The sequence below is a fragment of the Tachyglossus aculeatus genome, chromosome 2, assembly GCF_015852505.1.
Source record: "Tachyglossus aculeatus isolate mTacAcu1 chromosome 2, mTacAcu1.pri, whole genome shotgun sequence".
Taxonomy (NCBI): domain Eukaryota; kingdom Metazoa; phylum Chordata; class Mammalia; order Monotremata; family Tachyglossidae; genus Tachyglossus; species Tachyglossus aculeatus.
In genome coordinates, this window is record NC_052067.1 from 163,607,677 (window position 1) to 163,627,271 (window position 19,595).

General features: G+C 49.7%; 1 protein-coding gene across 1 annotated transcript; it reads right to left on the reverse strand.

Annotated features, from left to right (window-relative positions):
• Window positions 1–578: 578 nt before the first annotated feature.
• C2H12orf66 (chromosome 2 C12orf66 homolog) lies at window positions 579–19,019 on the reverse strand. Its single transcript, XM_038771367.1, is given in 4 exon segments — window positions 579–1,511; window positions 11,709–11,890; window positions 11,892–12,007; window positions 18,787–19,019. Coding segments are annotated over 4 exon segments (1,344 nt in total). The 5' UTR covers window positions 19,016–19,019; the 3' UTR covers window positions 579–694.
• Window positions 19,020–19,595: the final 576 nt, after the last annotated feature.

Below are 19,595 nucleotides of genomic sequence, written 5' to 3' on the forward strand. Positions count from 1 at the left end.
TCAATTAATGACTTCCCCCCGAAGTTGGCCGTCCTTATCCCAAGTCCTCCCAGCTGCACAGTTTGGTCTGCAAACCTGTCATTCATTCAATCGTATTTACTGAGTGCTTACTGTGCGCAGAGGGCTATATTAAGCACTGTCGAGGACAGATGGGGGGATGGGGGAGATGCCAAGGAATAACCCCTTGGGGAAACGAGATCTCTGGGAGGGGTTTTTGGCAAAGGTTAGAGAACGACACTCCTAGTCTTCTTCCCTTTCCTTTTAATTACTTGAACAGCCTTGATTAAACCAGAGTGCCGGCCACTCGGCCTTCAGAAATACTCAGTTGCTAAATCGCAGTCATAAAACTGACACCCCCAGACAGCAGTTTTCACGATGGACCGGATGGATGCTACAGAATTTCACAGTGGTCATCTCAAGCTCCATGTCGCACCTTCATTACACTTTCCGGGAGCCGGACGGGTTCCGCACGGATGGCAGAGTCCGGCCAAGGGAACGGAGACGGATGTGCCCCGCCCCAAATCAGCAGTTGGCCCGGGTCCCGGCCGAAGCTGAACCCCTGAGGGGGGGGGACAGTCCCTCCCCGCCGGGTCGCTTCCCTCCAGAGGCTTCAAGACGCCGGCCTGCAGCGGGGAGCGTCTCCTCGGAACTGAAGCGAGAGGAGCGCCAACGGAAGCCAACGCCCCGCGCCCCGCTAACCCTTCGACCCGGGCTTCAGGCCCGCGAAAGCTCTGGAGTTCTTCAGGGCGTGAGAGAGCTCGTGGAGGAAGGAGACGAAATGCGAGTCGCGCTCCGACTTCTTGGCCTCGAAGATGACCACGAGGGTGAAGTGGGGCTCCGGGCGGGTGAGGAAGTAAGTGCTCTGGACCTTCTCGTCGTAGAAGTGGACCACCTTCTCCAGGCCGTTGAGGTCGGCCGCCCGCTCCGCCATGATCATGATGATGTTGGGCCAGTGCACGACGGGCCTGTCGCCGGGCAGGGACACCACGGCCGGGTAGCGGTCCACCCCCTTGGGCGCCTCGCGGTAGGAGTGCGGGTGGTGGTAGCCGTGACCCTGGAAGCTCTCCGCCCCCTGGTTGTCAAAGACGAGGGCCACGTTGGCCGCGTCGTACTTGCGGATGAAGCCGGAGATCTTGCCGAACAGGTCCGGGCTGGCCCTGGCCGTGAGGGCCTTCATCTCGGAGCCCGTGGTCTGGCGGCTCAGCGCCTCGTGGAAGTAGAAGCTGAACTTGGCCAGCAAGAGGCCCTTGAGGCGCAGCAGCCAGAGGAAGAGGTGGGGCGGCTGCACGGCCTTCTGGGACTGGCCGCCGAACAGGTGCTTCTTGGTCTCGCGCTGCTTCTCGAAGATCTGGCCCCAGGTGTGCAGCTTGGTGTGGGCGCTGTGCAGCCCCACCAGGGACGGCAGGAACTGCCAGGCCGAGATCTGGGCCTGGGCCTTCAGCAGGTGGGTCAGCACGTCCACCTCCAGCTGGAAGCTGCTCGCCAGGGGGCTGAGGATCGGGTGGTGGAATCTGCAAAACGACACACACAGACACGCGTGATCGCCCCGGAGGACGCCAGCCGGCTGCCCGCCCGCCCCCGCTTCCGGCACTTTGAGAAGCAGTGTGGCCCAGTGGACAGAGCGCGGGCCTGGGGGTCAGGAGAACCTGGGTTCTGAGCCCGGCTCAGCCATTCGTCTGCCATGTGACCTCGGGCAAGTCACTTCCCTGGACCTCAGTTACCTTATCTGGAAAATGGAGATTAGACTGTGAGCCCCATGTGGGATGGGGACTGTCCAACCTGATGCACTGGTATCCATTCCAGCACTTAGTAATAATAATAATGGCATTTATTAAGCGCTTAGTATGTGCAAAGCACTGTTCTAAGCCCTGGGGAGGATACAAGGTGATCGGGTTGTCCCACGAAGGGCTCACAGTCTTCATCCCCATTTTACAGTTGAGGTAACTGAGGCCCAGAGAAGTGAAGTGACTTGCCCAAAGTTACACCACTGACAATTGGCAGAGCCGGAATTTGAACCCATGACCTCTGACTCCAAAGCCCAGGCTCTTTCCACTGAGCCATGCTGCTTCTCTGCACAGTGCCTCTCATATAGTAAGCACATAAATACCACAATCATCATCATTATTATTATTATTACCACCATCATCACCATCACTTCACATCCCTTCTTCTGCCCAAATTCCACTGCGCTCCAGCAGGTCATTGCCCTTGAGAATAAGGACGGACGGATGTTCAGGATGAGTCTTAAAAAGGCATCTGGACCCTTTCTTTTCTTTGGAAAACCAATATGCGTTTGGAAATCAGTCCCCTGCAAATGGCACATCTGCATTTTTCATACGGGGAAAGAAAATCTTGACAAATTCGAGTGCTTGAAGTTTCCTTTTTAAAAAAAAATCAGAGGTCACTTCACTTCTCTAGAGAAGCAGCGTGGCTTAGTGGAAAGAGCCCGGGCTTGGAAGTCAGAGGTCGTGGGTTCTAATCCCGGATCCGCCACTTGTCAGCTGTGTGACTTTGGGCAAGTCGCTTCACTTTTCTGTGCCTCAGTGACCTCATCTGGAAAATGGGGATTAAGACTGTGAGCCCCACGTGGGACAACCTGATAACCTTGTATCTATCCCAGCACTTAGAACAGTGCTCGGCACATAGTAAGCGCTTAACAAATACCATCACTATTATTATTCTCTGGGCCTCAGTTTCCTCATCGGTAAAACGGGGGTTCAAAACCTATTCTCCCCTTGCTTAGCACCACGTGGGACAGTGACTGTGTCCAAACTAACTGCATTGTATCCGCCCTTTGCTCAATACAGTGCCTGGCATAAAATGACCCCTCAAATACCACAAGTCACTTAACTTCTCTGTGCCTCAGCTTCCTCAACTGCAAAATGGGGAAATCATATGGGAAGCAGCATGGCCTAGTGGATAAAGCACGGGCCTGGGAGCCAGAGCACCTGGGTCCTAATCCCGCTTCCACACGTGGCTGCTGTGAGACCTTGGTTAAGTCATTTAACTTCTCTGTGCCTTGGTTTCCTCGACTGCAAAATGGGGATTCAACACCAATTCTCCCCCCTACTAGACTATGAGCCCCATGTGGGACAGAGACTGTGTCAAACCTGATTAAATCGTTCCTACCCCAGCGCTTAGAACAGTGCTCTACACGAACTAAGTGCTTACCAAATACCATAAAAAAAATATGTTCTGCCTCCTCAGACTGTGAGCCCCATGGTGGACAGACACTGTGATTACTTTATTAACATGTATCTACCTCAGCACTTAGAAATAGGCACTAAACAGATACCATAAAATGTTACTATTATTATAATAATAATGATGGCGTTTATTAAGTGCTTATTATGTGCAAAGCACTGTTCTAAGCGCTAGTGAGTTTACAAGGTGATCAGGTTGTCCCATGGGGGGCTCACAATCTTAATCCCCATTTTCCAGATGAGGGAACTGAGGCACAGAGAAGTTAAGTGACTTGTCCAAAGTCACACAGCTGATGATTGGCAGAGCCGGGATTCGAACCCATGAACTCTGACTTCAAAGCCCGGGCTCTTTCCACTGAGCCACGCTGACTCTTATGACCTTGAAGCAGCACAACGTAGCGAACAGACCCCGGGCCTAGGAGTCAGAAGGTCATGGTTTCTAATCCCAGCTCTGCCAGTTGTCTGCTGTGTGACCTTGGGAAAGTCACTTCACTTCTCTGGGACTCAGTTACCTCATCTGTAAAATGGGGACTGAAACTGTGAGCCCCACATGGGACAGGGACTGAGTCTAACCAGATTTGCTTGTACTCATCCAATCGTACTTATTCAATCGTATTTACTGAGCACTGTAGTAAGTGCTGGGAAAGTTCAACTCAGCAATAAAGAGAGAATCCACCCCTGTGCTTAGTACAGTGTCTGGCACATAGCAAGAACTTAACATACATAAGTATTAATCATTATGACTGTTATGGTTTTTTTTATAATTAATAATTATCATACTAATATTGACTTGCCAGGGTCACCCAGCAGGCAAGCGGCGGAGCTAGGATTAGACCCCATGTCCTCTGACTCCCAGGGCCGCGATCTTTCCACTGGGCCACGCTGCTTCTCTTCAGGCCAATGCTGTTCCTCTACTGCCTTCAGCTGCGTGGCTGCCATGACGCTGAGACGTGGGCAGGGAAGGAGAGGACTCAGTGGGTTGGGAAAAAAAAGAAACTACCGAGAAGCCGTTGAAACGTCCTGAGCATCCCGCACAGTGCCATTATGAGCTGGATACCGTTTGGTAATACTCTTCTCCGAAAAAGGAGGAAGCCCACTTTCATGAGGAACACTGAGGTGAGAAGAGCTCATATGCATTACTCAAGGGCAAAGAAAACTTTGGAAAAGGAATGGGGAAGAGAAGTCACATCTCCCGACTCCAATCCCCTACCCTGTGTTTCTTGCGCTAAAAAGGACCACTCTGCCGTCACTGCTTCTGACCAGACCGCAGACCTTTCTTAGTTTGTGCCAAGGAAAATATCCCTGAAATGCGAGCCTTAGCTTTCCAGCAAATGAGGATTCTTCCGGACAAGATGGGCCACAGGCATTTCAGCGATTTATCCGACATTTCTCCTGCTGCCTGACGTAATTTCTCCAAAAGTTCCCGCTGCCATAATCTGCATAACAATTAGAATCTGTGAGGAACCACAATCCATTGAAGTGATGGACTGCAGAAAAGCCACGTTTTAACCAGTGGGGGGGAATGCGGGGGCATTCTGACTTGGATACCCCTGCCCTTGTTTTGCTCTATTTGGGTTTCAAGTTTCTTCCTTTCTTCCATCGCTGTGAGTGAAAAGTTATAAATTCACGGCCCAGATCTGCCCCAGGTACTTTGACCCAGCTAGTCTCACCTATACCATAGGCACCTAAATGTTCCTCATTTGTTATGCGGTGAATGGCCTCAGGAAAGTTACTCTCCCTCCCTCTGGATGGGTGATGTGATGTGACGTATGGCTTCCATTGCATGCCTCGTGGCTCTGCAGCTCTTGGTGGAAAGGGGGATTTGTTAAACTGTGTTATTCCAAAAAATAGACACCTCCCCCTTGGCAGGGAGCTTAAAAGAATTCTGACTACAGGATAAATTACCGTTGTGCACTGAGGACATTAACAATGGTACTTGTTAAGGGCTTACTCTATGCCAAGCACTGTACTAAGTACTGGGGTGGATACAAGAGCATCAGGGTGGACACAGTCCCTGTCCAACACGGGCCTCACAGTCTGTTCTAAATACAATCTGTCTCCCAAAACTGTCTGGAGGAAGCCAAGCAGAGTGTCCAGTAGACACAAAACAGTGTGGCCTAGGGGAAAGAGCCCTTTCAGAGGATCTGAGTTCTAGTCCCGTCCCTGCTAATGGCTGGCTGTGTGACCTTGCTTGGGTAAGTCACTTCACGTCTCTGTGATTCAGTCTCGACTGTAAAATGGGGATTCAGTACCTGTTCCCCCTCCTGCTCTGCAAAAGCAGCGTGACAGTGGATAGAGCCTGGGCGTCAGGAGGTCATGGGTTCTAATCCCGGCTCCACCATTTGTCTGCTGGGTGACCTTGGGCAAGTCACTTCACTTCTCTGGGCCTCAGTTCCCTCATCTGGAAAATGGGGATTAAGGCTGAGAGCCCCATGTGGGACAACCTGAAAACCCTGCATCTATGCCAGCACTCAGAACAGTGCTTAGCACATAATAATAAGCATACCATAATAAGCGTAATAATAACACTGTAAGTGCTTAACAAATACTATTACAGAGTAGTAATAGTAATAGTAATTACTAATATTATTAGTATTATACAGAGCCTAAGTAATACAGAGCCCCATGAGGAACAGGGACTGTGTCCAACTTGATTAACTTGTACGTGAGTGTTTCAAGATACCATAAAAAAAAAAATTGACAAGTTCGGACCACGTTCTAACAAGATGGTGCGGGACCCCCAAATTCTCCTGCTCCGCAGGGATTGCCAGGAGGACACGGGGCGTGGGACTCCCCATGTCCATACTCCCGCCTCCGTGGCCGACTTCAGGACAGACAAGCCTTGTCAGAAGAGCATTTCCTAGCTAGGCTGCTGGTCCAGGCAGGGCTGAGTGAATTTCCTAGTAATAACAGTAACAACTGTGGTATTGGTTAAGTGCTTACTTCTTGCCAGGCACTGTATTAAGCGCGGGGTGGATGCAAGTCAATCAGGTGGGACGCGGTCGCTGTCCCACATGGGGCTCCCAGCCTTAATCCCCATTTTCCAGATTAGGTAACAGGCCCAGAGAAGTGACGTGATTTGCCCAAGGTTACACAGCAGACAAATGGCGGAGCCGGGCTTAGAGGCCAGGTAACCCTGACTGCCAGGCCCAAGCTCTATTCATTCATTCATTCATTCAATCGTATTTATTGAGTGCTTACTGTGTGCAAAGCACTGTATTAAGCGCTTGGGAAGTACAAGTTGGCAACATATAGAGACGGTCCCTACCCAATAGCGGGCTCACAGCTAGAAGCTCTAGCCGCCAGGCCACGCTGCTCCTCATAACCATCACCCAGGTCCCGGGCAGTGGACACGGTGTTGACAAAGGCCCTCCCGGGGAACTTAACAGGATACTGCTCTGCTCGCTAAAAGACACCTACGGCGCGTTTGTGTCCTTCTCCCTTTACTAGCAGTGTGGCCCAGGAGAAAGACCACAGGGCGGGGAGTCACAACACCTGGGTTCTAATCCCTGCTCCGCCATATGCCTGCTGTGTGACCTTGGGCCTGTTCCTTCATTTCTCCGGGCCTCAGTTACCTCATCTGGAAAATGGGGATTAGATCCTACTCCCTCCTATTTAGATTGGATGCCCATGTGGGACAGGGACTGAACAACCTGATTAACTAGCACACTTCCCCCCTTCAAAGCCCTACTGAAAGCTCACTTCCTCCAGGAGGTCTTCCCAGACTGAGCCCCTCTTTTCCTCTGCTTCTCTTCCCCTCCCCACCGCCCACACTCCCTCCCTCTGCTCTGCGCCCCTCCCAACCCCAAAGCACTTGTGTCCATATGCACGTATTTATTATCCTATTTATTTTACTAATTGCTGCATAGATATCTATAATTTTATTTATTTACACTGATGCTATTGATGCCTGTCTACTTGTTTTGTTGTCTGCCTCCCCCCTTCTAGACAGTGAGCCTGTTGCTGGGTAGGGATTGTCTCTATTTGTTGCCGAACTGTACTTTGCAAGCGCTTAGTACAGTGCTCTGCACACAGTAAGTGCTCAGTAAATACGACAAAGAATGAATGAACTTGTAGCTACCCCAGTGCTTAGTACAGTGCTTGGTACACAGTAAGTGCGTAACAAGCCCATTGTTGGGTAGGTACCGTCTCTCTACGTTGCCAATTTGTACTTCCCAAACGCTTAGTACAGTGCTCGGCACACAGTGAGTGCTCAATAAATACGACTGAATGAATAAATGAACAAGCACCATAATCACCACATGGTAATAGTACCGTAACATGGACTAGCACAATGAAATCCTCTCCATTCTGAATCTACTCACTGTGGACAAAAACCACGTCTACCAAATGTGTTATATTGTAATAATAATAATGGCATTTAGTAAGCAATTACTATGTGCAAAGCACTGTTCTAAGTGCTGGGGAGGTTACAAGGTGATCAGGTTGTCCCACGTGGGGCTCAAAGTCTTAATCCCCATTTTACAGATGAGGTAAGTGGGGCACAGAGAAGTTAAGTGACTTGCCCGAAGTCACACAGCTGACAATTGGCAGAGCCAGGAATCAAACCCACGACCTCTTACTCCAAAGCCCGGGCTCTTTCCATTGAGCCACACTGCTTCTCTACTTTCCCAAGTGCTTAGGACAGTGCTCTACACACAGTAAGTGCTCAGTAAATACCATGGATCGATTGACTGAATTCACCTGATCTTTCTTGGACTACTCCTGAAGTGGGTCAACACTGGCACAGTAAGGCCAATACTGACTGGCTTCGAAAGTTTAATAGCACCCGTTAATGAACTTCGTCACTACTTCCAAGGACAGGAGGAGTGGAGGTTTAAAATCCTCTATCCTAGTCAAAAACTTGCCTGAAAAATAATCATAACAACAATGAGAGTACTCATGACATTTGCTAAGTGCTGACTCTGTGCTGATCGCTGGGGTGGCTCCAAGGTTGTCAGAATGGGCTTAGTCCCTGTCACCTAGGGGGGCCCCCCCCCCGATCTATCTTCTGCCCATTTCACAGATGGCGGAACTGAGGCCCGGAAAGGTTCGGTGATACAGCCGGGGTCACCCAGCAGACCGGAGGCAGGCGGAATTGGGTCTGAGAATGCAGGTTTCCTGGCACCTAGGCCCAAGACTGACGCGGGAAGCCAGTTTAGCATCACCAAGCTCGCTCTTTCTGTGTAACAAACTCCTCTCCACAGCCATAATTACAACCTAGTGGGAAAAAACAACCAAATAAATCCACACAAAACCACCCTCTGAAGGGTTTTCCCAGAAGCTAATTTTAAGGCATGAGTCCTAAATTGGCAGCATGCTGAGCCCACACAAACTGAAAAGGCTGAATGCTTTTCCTGTTTGTGGTCCAGACTTTAGAATTTTTAGCTGTTTAAAAATGCAAATGCTTTTTTTAAAAACACTGCTATTTGTTTAAGCGCTTACTACGGGCCAGGCACTAAGCAGTGCATACGAGCTTATCAAGTTAGACATAGTTGTAGCGTACTCTCCCAAGTGCTCAGTACAGTGCTTTGCACACAGTAAGTGCTTAATAAATAAGATTGAATGAATGAACACAGTCTCTGTACCACGTGGGGCTCAGTCTAAATCCCCGTTCTACAGATGAGGTAACTGAGGCCCAGAGAAGTGAAGTGCCTTGCCTAAGATCCCACAGCAGACAAGTGGAAGAGCCAGAATTAGAACCCAGGTCCCACTGACTCCCGGCCCATGTTCTATCTACTATGTCATCATGTAAATTGTTCCGATTCTTGCTCGGGCATGTATAACAATTCTGGTATTTTGTTAAGTGCTTACTACACAGGCATTGGACTACGTGCTGAGGTGGAAACAAACAAATCGGGTTGGACGCAGTCCCTGCCCCACGTGAGGCTTCCCATCTCAATCCCCATTTTACAGGCGAGGTAACAGGCACAGAGAAGCAAAGTGGCTTACCCAAGGTCACACAGCAGACAAGTGGCAGAGCCGGGATTAGTTTTCACATTTTAGTTTCGCTTCCACATTTCCCCCCGCAAAAAAATTTCAAAATCATTCCCCTCAAAGTTGGCGAAGGAAAAACCAGCCAAAGCAGGGTTTTCACTCTTCCCAAAACATGAATTTTAACACCAGAGCCAAAGTTCCGGGATTTCCATGGGTCCCTTAGCCGGCTAGGTCTTTTCGGGTACACTGAAATTTGGACCGCGCAGTGATCGATGACTAGAGAGTTAAAGAACCGGGCCGGGGATTTCTTACACAACTAATAATAATACCTGTGGTATTTGTTAAGCACTTACTATGTGCCATGCACTGTACAAAGCACTGGGGTGGATACAAGCAAATGGGGTTGGACATCATCCCTGTCCCATGAGGAGCTCACAGTCTTTCTCCCCCTTTTACAGATGAGGGAACTGAGGCACAGAAAACAATAATAATAATAATGATGATGGTATTTGTTAAGCTCTTACTATGTGCCAAGCACTAAGCGCTGGAGTAATTACAAGTGATTACAAGGTAATCAGGTTATCCCACATGGGGCTCACAGCCTTAATCCTCATTTTCCAGATGAAGTAACTGAAGCACAGAGAAGTTAAGCAGCTTGCCCAAGGTCACACAGTAGACAAGTGGCAGAGCCGGGATTAGAACCCATGTCCTCTGACTCCCAAGAGCGAGCTCTTGACTTGCTTTGGGTGGGTGTCTGTCCTCCCGCAGCCCCCTTCCCGACCCCCTCTCTTCCCTCCCAAGGTCCGTATCCATTCACTTCCATCCAGACCCGCCATCCCGAGTCATCCCAACCGCACCTGGATCTTTAGGAAGGAGGTGGAACAGCACACTGGGAAGGGGCTCCACAGTTTTGGGGGCCTGGGGCAGGGGGGGTTAAGAACAGAGAATGGGTCTTGAGCTTAGACTTCCTCAGTCGATCAACGGGATCCAGTAAGCCCTCACTGTGTACACGACGCTGTACTAAGCGCTTGGGAGAACACCATGCAAAAGAAGGAAGTCAGCACGGCTAAGAGGACAGCACGTAGGCTTGGGAGACAGAAGGACCAGGGTGCTAATCCGCCACCTGTCTGCTGTCGCTTAACTTCTCGGCGCCCAGTAACCTCATCTGCAAACTGGGAATGAAGATTGTGAGCCCCAAATGGGGCAGTGACTGTGCCCAACACGATTAGCTTGTATCTACCGCAGTGCTAACTACAGTGGCACACAGTAAGCGCTTAACGCGTACTATAAAAATAAACGAGTTGCTAGATGCGATCCCTGCCCTCAAAGGGCTTAAAGTCTAGCAGGCACGTAGTACAGTGCATGGCACCCAGTAAACTCTCCATAAATGCCACCATCACTACTACTACCAAAAAGCAGCATGGCCTACCGCCTGGGAGTCAGAAGGATTCGGATTCTAATCCCAGCTCTGCCACTTGTCTGTGGGGTGACCTTGGGCAAGTCACTTCACTTCTCTGGGCCTAAATCCCCTCATCTGTAAAATGGGGATTGACAGTGTAAATCCTATGAGGGCTAGGGACTGTGTCCAACCTGATTTCCTTATACCCACCTTGTGTTTAGTACAGTGCCTGGCACATAGTAAGAGCTTAACAAATATCACAATTATCATTACTATTATCACTACCACTAGTACAACTCCAGTCAATGGTATTTACTGGGCACTTACTGTGTGCAGAACACTTGTACTAGGCACCTGGGAGAGCAGAATACACAGAGTGAGAGATACTTTCCATGTCAGTCAGTCAATTGTATTTATTGAGTGCTTACTGTGTGAAGAGCATTTGTACTAAGTGCTTGGGAAAGCACAATACAAAAGAGTGGGAGACAGATTCCATGTCAGTAAGTCAATCAGTCCATGGTATTTACTGAGTGCTTACTGTGTGCAGAGTACTATACTAAGTGCTTGGGAGATTGCCATATTCTAGACTGTGAGCCCACTGTTGGGTAGGGACTGTCTCTATATGTTGCCAACTTGTACTTCCCAAGCGCTTAGTACAGTGCTCTGCACACAGTAAGAGCTCAATAAATACGATTGATTGATTGATATAACAATAAATGGGACATATTCCCTACCCACAAGGAGCTTACGGTCCAGAGAGGGAAGTCATCCTCCTCCTCTACTCCCCTATGCCCTCCCCCTCTGCTCTACCCCCTTCCCCGCCCCGTGACACCTGCATTTTTACATATTTATTATTCTATTTATTTTATTAATGATGTGCATACATCTAAACTTCTATTTATCTATTTTGATGCTATTGATGCCTGCCTACTTGTTTTGTTTTGTTGTGTCTCCCCCTTCTAGACTGTGAGCCCACTGTTGAGTAGGGACTGTCTATCTGTTGCCGAATTGTACTTTCCAAGCGCTTAGTACAGTGTTCTGCACATAGTAAGCGCTTAATAAATACGATTGAATGAATCTTCCTGCTGACCCCCGGGTGGGCCCCAGGGGCCGCTTCAGAGGGGGCCGCGGCCAGATCCCACGGGCAGGACCCCACTGCGGCCACTGACCTCGAGCTGAACTTCTTCAGGACGGTCTCCAGAAGGCCGACCAGCTCCTCCGAGTTGACGTACTTGTGCGTGCTGAGGGCGTACATCTTCTCGTACAAGTCGGCCAGCTCCACTCGCGCCTGGACGAAGAAGCAGAGCTGCTCGGCCAGGTGGGAGAGCAGCTCCTCCAGGTGGGGGGCGGCGGCCGCCCCCCCCGGGGACCCCCCGGCCGCCCGGCGCCACCACCTTCTTCAGCTCGTTGTGCAGGGAGGTGTAGATGGTGCGGATGGAGTCCTTCCTGCTGAAGAACGACTGGCTTCCTGAAAGGGGGCCGGGGGAGAGGCGGACGACAAACACCACTGGCCCGTTAGCCACAGGAGAGGGGAGGTGGAGGTACAGGACTTCTAGATGGAATGAAACGAGGTGGGACCGTCCCGCCCCCAGCCCCGGGCATCCTGCAAGGCCTTCCTGACCCGACCGCCTGGTTGGACTTGGCTTGATTGGCACAGAGTGAGCGCTTAACAAATACCGTCATCACTATTATTGTTATTATTATTAATACCTAACCTAAGGACCAACAAACAAATGCTTGCTCTGATTCCCCCAGACGGCAGTGTGGACTGGTGGAAAGAGCATGGGCCTGGGAATCGCAGGATCTGGATTCTAATCCTGGCTCATCCACGAGTCCGCTGTGTGACATATATACCTGTATATATGTATATATGTTTGTACATATTTATTACGCTATTTATTTTACTTGTACATATCTATTCTATTTATTTTATTTTGTTAGTATGTTTGGTTTTGTTCTCTGTCTCCCCCTTTTAGACTGTGAGCCCACTGTTGGGTAGGGACTGTCTCTATATGTTGCCAACTTGTACTTCCCAACCGCTTAGTACAGTGCTCTGCACATAGTAAGCGCTCAATAAATACGATTGATGATGATGATGATGATGATGATGATCTTGGACAAGTCCCTTCACTTCTCTGGGCCTCAGCTACCCCGGCTAAAAAATGGGGATTAAGACTGTGAGCCCTGTGTATGGACAGGGACTGTGTCCAACCTGATGAACTCCCATCTACCCCAGAGCTTAGAAGTGCCTGGCACATAATAAGAGCTCAACAAATACCATTAATAACATTATTACTAACTTCTCTGTGCCTCAGTTCCCTCATCTGTAAAATGGGGATTAAGGCCATGAGCGCTACGTGGGACAGTGACTGTGTCCAACCCAATTACCTTAGAACAGTGCTTGGCACATAGTAAGCTCTTAGCAAGTACAATTCTTCTTCTTCTTCTCTCTGCTGTTCTGCCCGTGAACGACTCAGAGGTCAGGAGTTCTAATCCCGGCTCCGCCATCTGTCTGCTGTGTGACCTTGGGCAAGTCACTTCACTTCTCTGTGCCTCAGTTACCTCACCTGTAAAATGGGGATTAAGACTGTGAGCCCCACGTGGGACAACCTGATCACCTTGTAATCCCCACAGCGCTTGGAACAATGCTTTGCACATAGTAAGCGCTTAAATACCATTATTATTATTATTCTCACTTCTCATTATCTCCAGCCGAGAAGACTCGCTCTCCTCTCCACAACCCCGAACCCCACAAAACCCCTGGGCCTCGGAAACGGCTGATTCCAAACTTGGAAACCTGACCTTTACTTTTTTTTTTCTTAATGGTATTAAGGGATTACTATGTGTCAGGCACCACACTAAGCGCTGCAGTAGGTACAAGATAATCAGGTTGGATAGGGTCCATGTCCCACACCTGGGAATCAGAAGGACCTGGGTTCTAATCCCAGCTCTGCCGCTTGTCTGCTGTGTGACCCTGGCCAAGTCTCTTCGCTTCTCAGTTACTTCTGTGAGCCCCACACGGGGCATGGACTGTGTCCAACCTGATTAGCTTGTATCCACCCCATTGTGTCTGGCACGTAGTCAGCGCTTAAATATCACAATTACTATAATTGCTAATAGTACTCTACGTTAAGCCCTCTTCTAAGCGCTGGGGTAGAAAGAAGTTAATCAGGTAGTTCACAGTCCCTGTCCCGTATGGGGCTCCTAGCCTAAGCAGCAGGGAGATGGGGTATTGAATCGCAATTTTGCAGTTGAAGGAACTGAGGCACAGTGATGTGACCTGCCCAAGATCACACCTAGCAGCCAAGGGATGGAACCAGGATTAGAACCCAGGTCCTCTGGCACCCAGGCCCCCGCTTTATCCACTAGGTCACGCCGTTTCATGTGCTAAGCGCTTACTTTTCGGCAAGCACTGTACTAGGCATTGGGCTCGATACAAGATCGTCGGGTCAGAACCATCATACTTCATCGTGTGGTTTCTCCTAGTGACTTTTCTATGGTGCCATTGATGGAAAATCCTGATCTTGCTATTAATAATGGCATTTATTAAGCGCTTACTATGTGCAAAGCACTGTTCTAAGCGCTGGGGAGGTTACAAGGTGATCAGGTTGTCCCATGGGGGGCTCACAGTCTTCACCCCCATTTTACACATGAGGTAACTGAGGCTCAGAGAAGTTAAGTGACTTGTCCAAAGTCACACAGCTGACAATTGGTGGAGCCAGGGTTTGAACCCTTGACCTCTGACTCCAAAGCCCGGGCACTTTCCACTGAGCCACGCTGCTTCTCAATCAACGGTCTATTCTTTATCAATCTTGTACTTCCCAAGCGCTTAGTACAGTGCTCTGCACACAGTAAGCGCTCTATAAATATGATTGAATGAATGAACAGTCTTACTGCGTGCACAGCATGAGGGCCAAGTGCTTTGGAAACTACAATGCAACAGAATTAATAGATGCAATCCCTGGCCACCTTGAGCATTATTATTATTATTATTATGGTATTTGTTAAGCGCTTACTATGTGCCAACCACTGTTCCAAGCACTGGTGTAGATAAAAAGTATTCAGGTTGTCCCATTTGGGGCTCGCAGTTTTAATCCCCATTTTACAGATGAGGTAACTGAAGCACAGAAAAGTTAAGCGGCTTGCCCAAGGTCACACAGCAGACAAGTGGCGGAGCCAGGATTAAAACCCATGTCTTCTGACTCACAAGTAGAGAAGAAGCATGGCTCAGTGGAAAGAGCCCGGGCTTTGGAGTTGGAGGTCATGGGTTCAAATCCCGGCTCCACCAAATGTCAGCTGTGTGACTTTGGGCAAGTCATTTAACTTCTCTGTGCCTCAGTTACCTCATCTGTAAAATGGGGATTAAAACCGTGAGCCCCCCGTGGGACAACCTGATCACCTTGTAACCTCCCCAGCGCTTAGAACACTGCTTTGCACATAGTAAGTGCTTAACAAATACCATTATTACTTCAGAAAAGCAGCGTGGCTCAGTGGAAAGAGCATGGGCTTTGGAGTCAGAGGTCATGGGTTCAAATCCGGACTCTGGCAATTGTTAGCTGTGTGACTTTGGGCAAGTCACTTAACTTCTCTGTGCCTCAGTTACCTCATCTGTAAAATGGGGATTAAGACTGTGAGCCCCCCGTGGGACAACCTTATCATCTTGTAACTTCCCCAGCACTTAGAACAGTGTTTCTGCACACAGTAAGCGCTTAATAAATGCCACCATTATTATTATTATTAAGTCCATGCTTCTTTCCACTAAAGCCATGCTGCTTCCCCCCAACGACCCTTAGACTTTTGCGCTGTTTTACTCTTTATTTTTGAGTTCTTTGGGAAAAGGAAGGTGTGTAACTTCCATAGAGCTTCAGTGACCTCATCTGTAAAATGGGGATGAAGGCTGTGAGCCCCACGTAGGACAATCTGATTACCTTGTATCTCCTCCAGTGCTTAGAACAGTGTTTTGCACATAGTTAGCGCTTAACAAATACTGTCATTATTATTATTATTCTCTGTGCCTCGGTGACCTCATCTGTAAAATGGGGATGAAGGCTGTGAGCCCCACGTAGGACAACCTGATTATCTTATATCCTTCGAACAGTGCTTCGCACATAGTAAGTGCTTAACAAATGCCATCATTATTCTCTGTGCCTCAGTGGCCTCATCTGTAAAATGGGGGTGAAGACTATAAGCCCCATGTGGGACAACCTGATCACCTTGTATCCCCCCCCAGTGCTTAGAACAGTGCTTTGCACATAGTAAGTGCTTAACAAATGCCATCATTATTATTATTCTCTGTGCCTCAGTGACCTCAGCTGTAGAATGGGGATGAAAGCTGTGAGCCCCAGATACGACTACCCGATTACCTTATATCCTTCGAACAGTGACTGGCACATAGTAAGCGCCTAACAAATGCCATCATTCTCTGTGCCTCAGTGACCTCATCTGTAAAATGGGGGTGAAGACTGTGAGCCCCACATGGGACAACCTGATCACCTTGTATCCCCCCCACACTTAGAACAGTGTTTTGCACATAGTAAGTGCCTAACAAATGCCATCATTATTATTATTCTCTGGGCCTCGATGACCTCATCTGTAAAATGGGGATGAAGGCTATGAGCCCCACTTAGGACAACCTGATTACCTTATATCCTTCGAACAGTGCTTGGCACACAGTAAGCGCTTGACAACTGCCATCATTATGGCTCAGTGGAAAGAGCGCAGGTTTGGGAGTCAAAGGACATGGGTTCGAATTCCAGCTCCGCCACTAGTCAGCTGTGTGACCTTGGGCAAGCCACTTAGCTTCTCTGTGCCTGTTACCTCATCTGTAAAATGGGGATTATGACTGTGAGCCCCACGTGGGACAACCTGATCACCTTGGATCCCCCAGTGCGCTTAGAACAGTGCTTTGCACATAGTAAACACTTAACAAATACCTCCATTATTATGATGATGATGATTCATTCAATCGTCTTTATCTTCTAGACTGTGAGCCCGTTATTGGGTAGGGACCGTCTCTATATGTTGCCAACTTGTACTTCCCAAGCGCTTAGTCCAGAGCTCTGCACACGGTAAGCACTCAATAAATACGATTGAATGAATGAATGGAGCGCTTACTGTGTGCAGAGCACTGGACTAAGCGCTTGGGAGGTACACCTCGGCAATAAAGAGAGCCCATCCCTGCCCACACCGGGCTCCCAGTCTAGAAATGAGGATGCCCGTGATGGGCGCGGAGGGGTCGGGGGGTGGCGTGGCTCGGTGGCAAGAGCCAGGGCTTTGGAGTCAGAGGTCATAGGTTCGAATCCCGGCTCCCCACGTCTGCTGTGTGACATCGGGCAAGTCACTTAACTTCTCTGTGCCTGTTACCTCCTCTGTAAAATGGGGATTAAGACTGTGAGCCCCACGTGGGACAACCTGATCACCTTTGTACATATTCTATTTATTTTATTTTGTTAATATGTTTTGTTTTGTTCTCTGTCTCCCCCTTCTAGACTGTGAGCCCACTGTTGGGTAGGGACCATCTCTGTATGTTGCCGACTTGGACTTCCCAAGCGCTTAGTACAGTGCTCTGCACACAGTAATAGCTCAATAAATACGACTGAATAAATGAATGAGCCCCACGTAGGAAAACCTGATTATCTTACATCTTCCAACAGTGCTTGGCACATAGTAAGCGCCTGGCACCTGCCATCATTATGGCTCAGTGGATATAGCGCGGGCTTGGGAGTCAGAGGTCATGGGTTCTAATCCCAGCTCTGCCACATGTCTGCTGTGTGACCTTGGCCAAGTCACTTAACTTCTCTGAGCCTCAGTTACCTCATCTGTAAAATGGGGATTAAGACTGTGAGCCCCACGTGGGACAACCTGATCACCTTGTATCCCTCCCAGCGCTTAGAACAGTACCTTGCACATAGTAGGCGCTTAACAAATGCCATTATTATTATTATTATGAATGAATCACCTTGTATCCCCCCACTGCTTAGAACAGTGTTTTGCACATAGTAAGCGCTTAACAAATGCCATCATTATTATTATGAATGAATCACCTTGTAACCCCCCCGGCGCTTAGAACAGTGCTTTGCACATAGTAAGCGCTTAACAAATGCCATCATTATTATTATGAATGAATGACTTTGTATCTCCCCAGCGCTTAGAACAGTGCTTTGCACATAGTAAGCGCTTAACAAATGCCATTATTATGAATCACCTTGTATCCCCCCAGCGCTTAGAACAGTGCTTTGCACATAGTAAGCGCTTAACAATCAATCAATCGTATTTATTGAGCGCTTACCGTGTGCAGAGCACTGTGCTAAGCGCTTGGGAAGAATCAATCAATCAATCAATCGTATTTATTGAGCGCTTACTATGTGCAGAGCACTATACTAAGCGCTTGGGAAGTACAAATTGGCATCACATAGAGACAGTCCCTACCCAACAGTGGGCTCACAGTCTAAAAGGGGGAGACAGAGAACAGAACCAAACATACCAACAAAATAAAATAAGTAGGATAGAAATGTACAAGTAAAATAAATAAATAAATAAATAGAGTAATAGATATGTACAACCATATATACAGGTGCTGTGGGGAAGGGAAGGAGGTAAGACGGGGGGATGGAGAGAGGGACGAGGGGGAGAGGAAAGAAGGGGCTCAGTCTGGGAAGGCCTCCTGGAGGAGGTGAGCTCTCAGCAGGGCCTTGAAGGGAGGAAGAGAGCTAGCTTGGCGAAGGGGCAGAGGGAGCAGGGCATTCCAGGCCCGGGGGAGGACGTGGGCCGGGGGTCGACGGCGGGACAGGCGAGAACGAGGTACGGTGAGGAGATTAGCGGCAGAGGAGCGGAGGGTGCGGGCTGGGCTGGAGAAGGAGAGAAGGGAGGTGAGGTAGGAGGGGGCGAGGTCACGGAGAGCCTTGAAGCCCAGGGTGAGGAGTTTCTGCCTGATGCGCAGATTGATCGGTAGCCATTGGAGGTTTTTGAGGACAAGTCGGCAACATATAGAGACGGTCCCTACCCGACAGTGGGCTCACAGTCTAGAAGGGGGAGACAGAGAACAAAACCAAACATACTAACAAAATAAAATAAATAGAATAGATATGTACAAGTAAGATAAATAGAGTAATAAATATGTACAAACATATATACACATATAAAGGTACTAAGCGCTTGGGAAGTACAAGCTGTCAACATATAGAGACGGTCCCTACCCAACAGTGGGGTCTCAAATGCCATCATTATTATTATTATTGTTATTATTACCTAGCTTCTGTCCCAGGTAGGTGAGGCCGTGGTAGGCCTTCTCGGCGGCGGCCAGGTGGGCCAGGGCGGCGAGCAGCGCCAGCCACCCGGCGCCCGCGCTCTTGTTGGCCTCCCGCTCCTTCTCCACATTGTCCTTGGCCTTGTCGTACGAGAAGATGCCCAGGTGGGAGAAGAAGGTCTCCAGCACGGCCTGCTCCACCGGCACCGGCCCCACGACTTCCTCCCCCATGGCCGACACCGCCCACGCCTCCTCTCCTCAGGCGACGCCCCGCCACTTCCCGCCACTTCTCGCCACTTCCGGCCGGAGCGTCCGCGTGACCTCCCCCCCGCCTCCCTTCAGCGCGCATGCGTGCTTACCTTCCTCTCCCGGCTCCCTTCAGCGCGCATGCGTGCTTACCCCCCCGTCAGTACGCATGCGTGCTTACCTTCTCCCCCCCCCCCATTCCGTCAGTGCGCATGCGTGCTTACCTTGCTCCGCCGGCTCCCGTCAGCGCGCGTACCTTCCCTCCTCCAGCTCCCGCCAGCGCGCATGCGTGCCTACCTTGCTCCGCCGGCTCCCGTCAATACGCATGCGTGCTTACCTTCTTTCCCCCCGCCCCGTCAGTGCGCATGCGTACTTACCTTGCTCCGCCGGCTCCCGTCAGCGCGCGTACCTTCCCTCCCCCGGCTCCCGCCAGCGCGCATGCGTGCTTACCTTCCTCCGCCGGCTCCCGCCAGCGCGCATGCGTGCTTACCTTCCTCCGCCGGCTCCCGTCAGCGTTCATACTTGCTCACCTTTCTCCCCCTCCCCCCCCGTCAACGCGAATGTA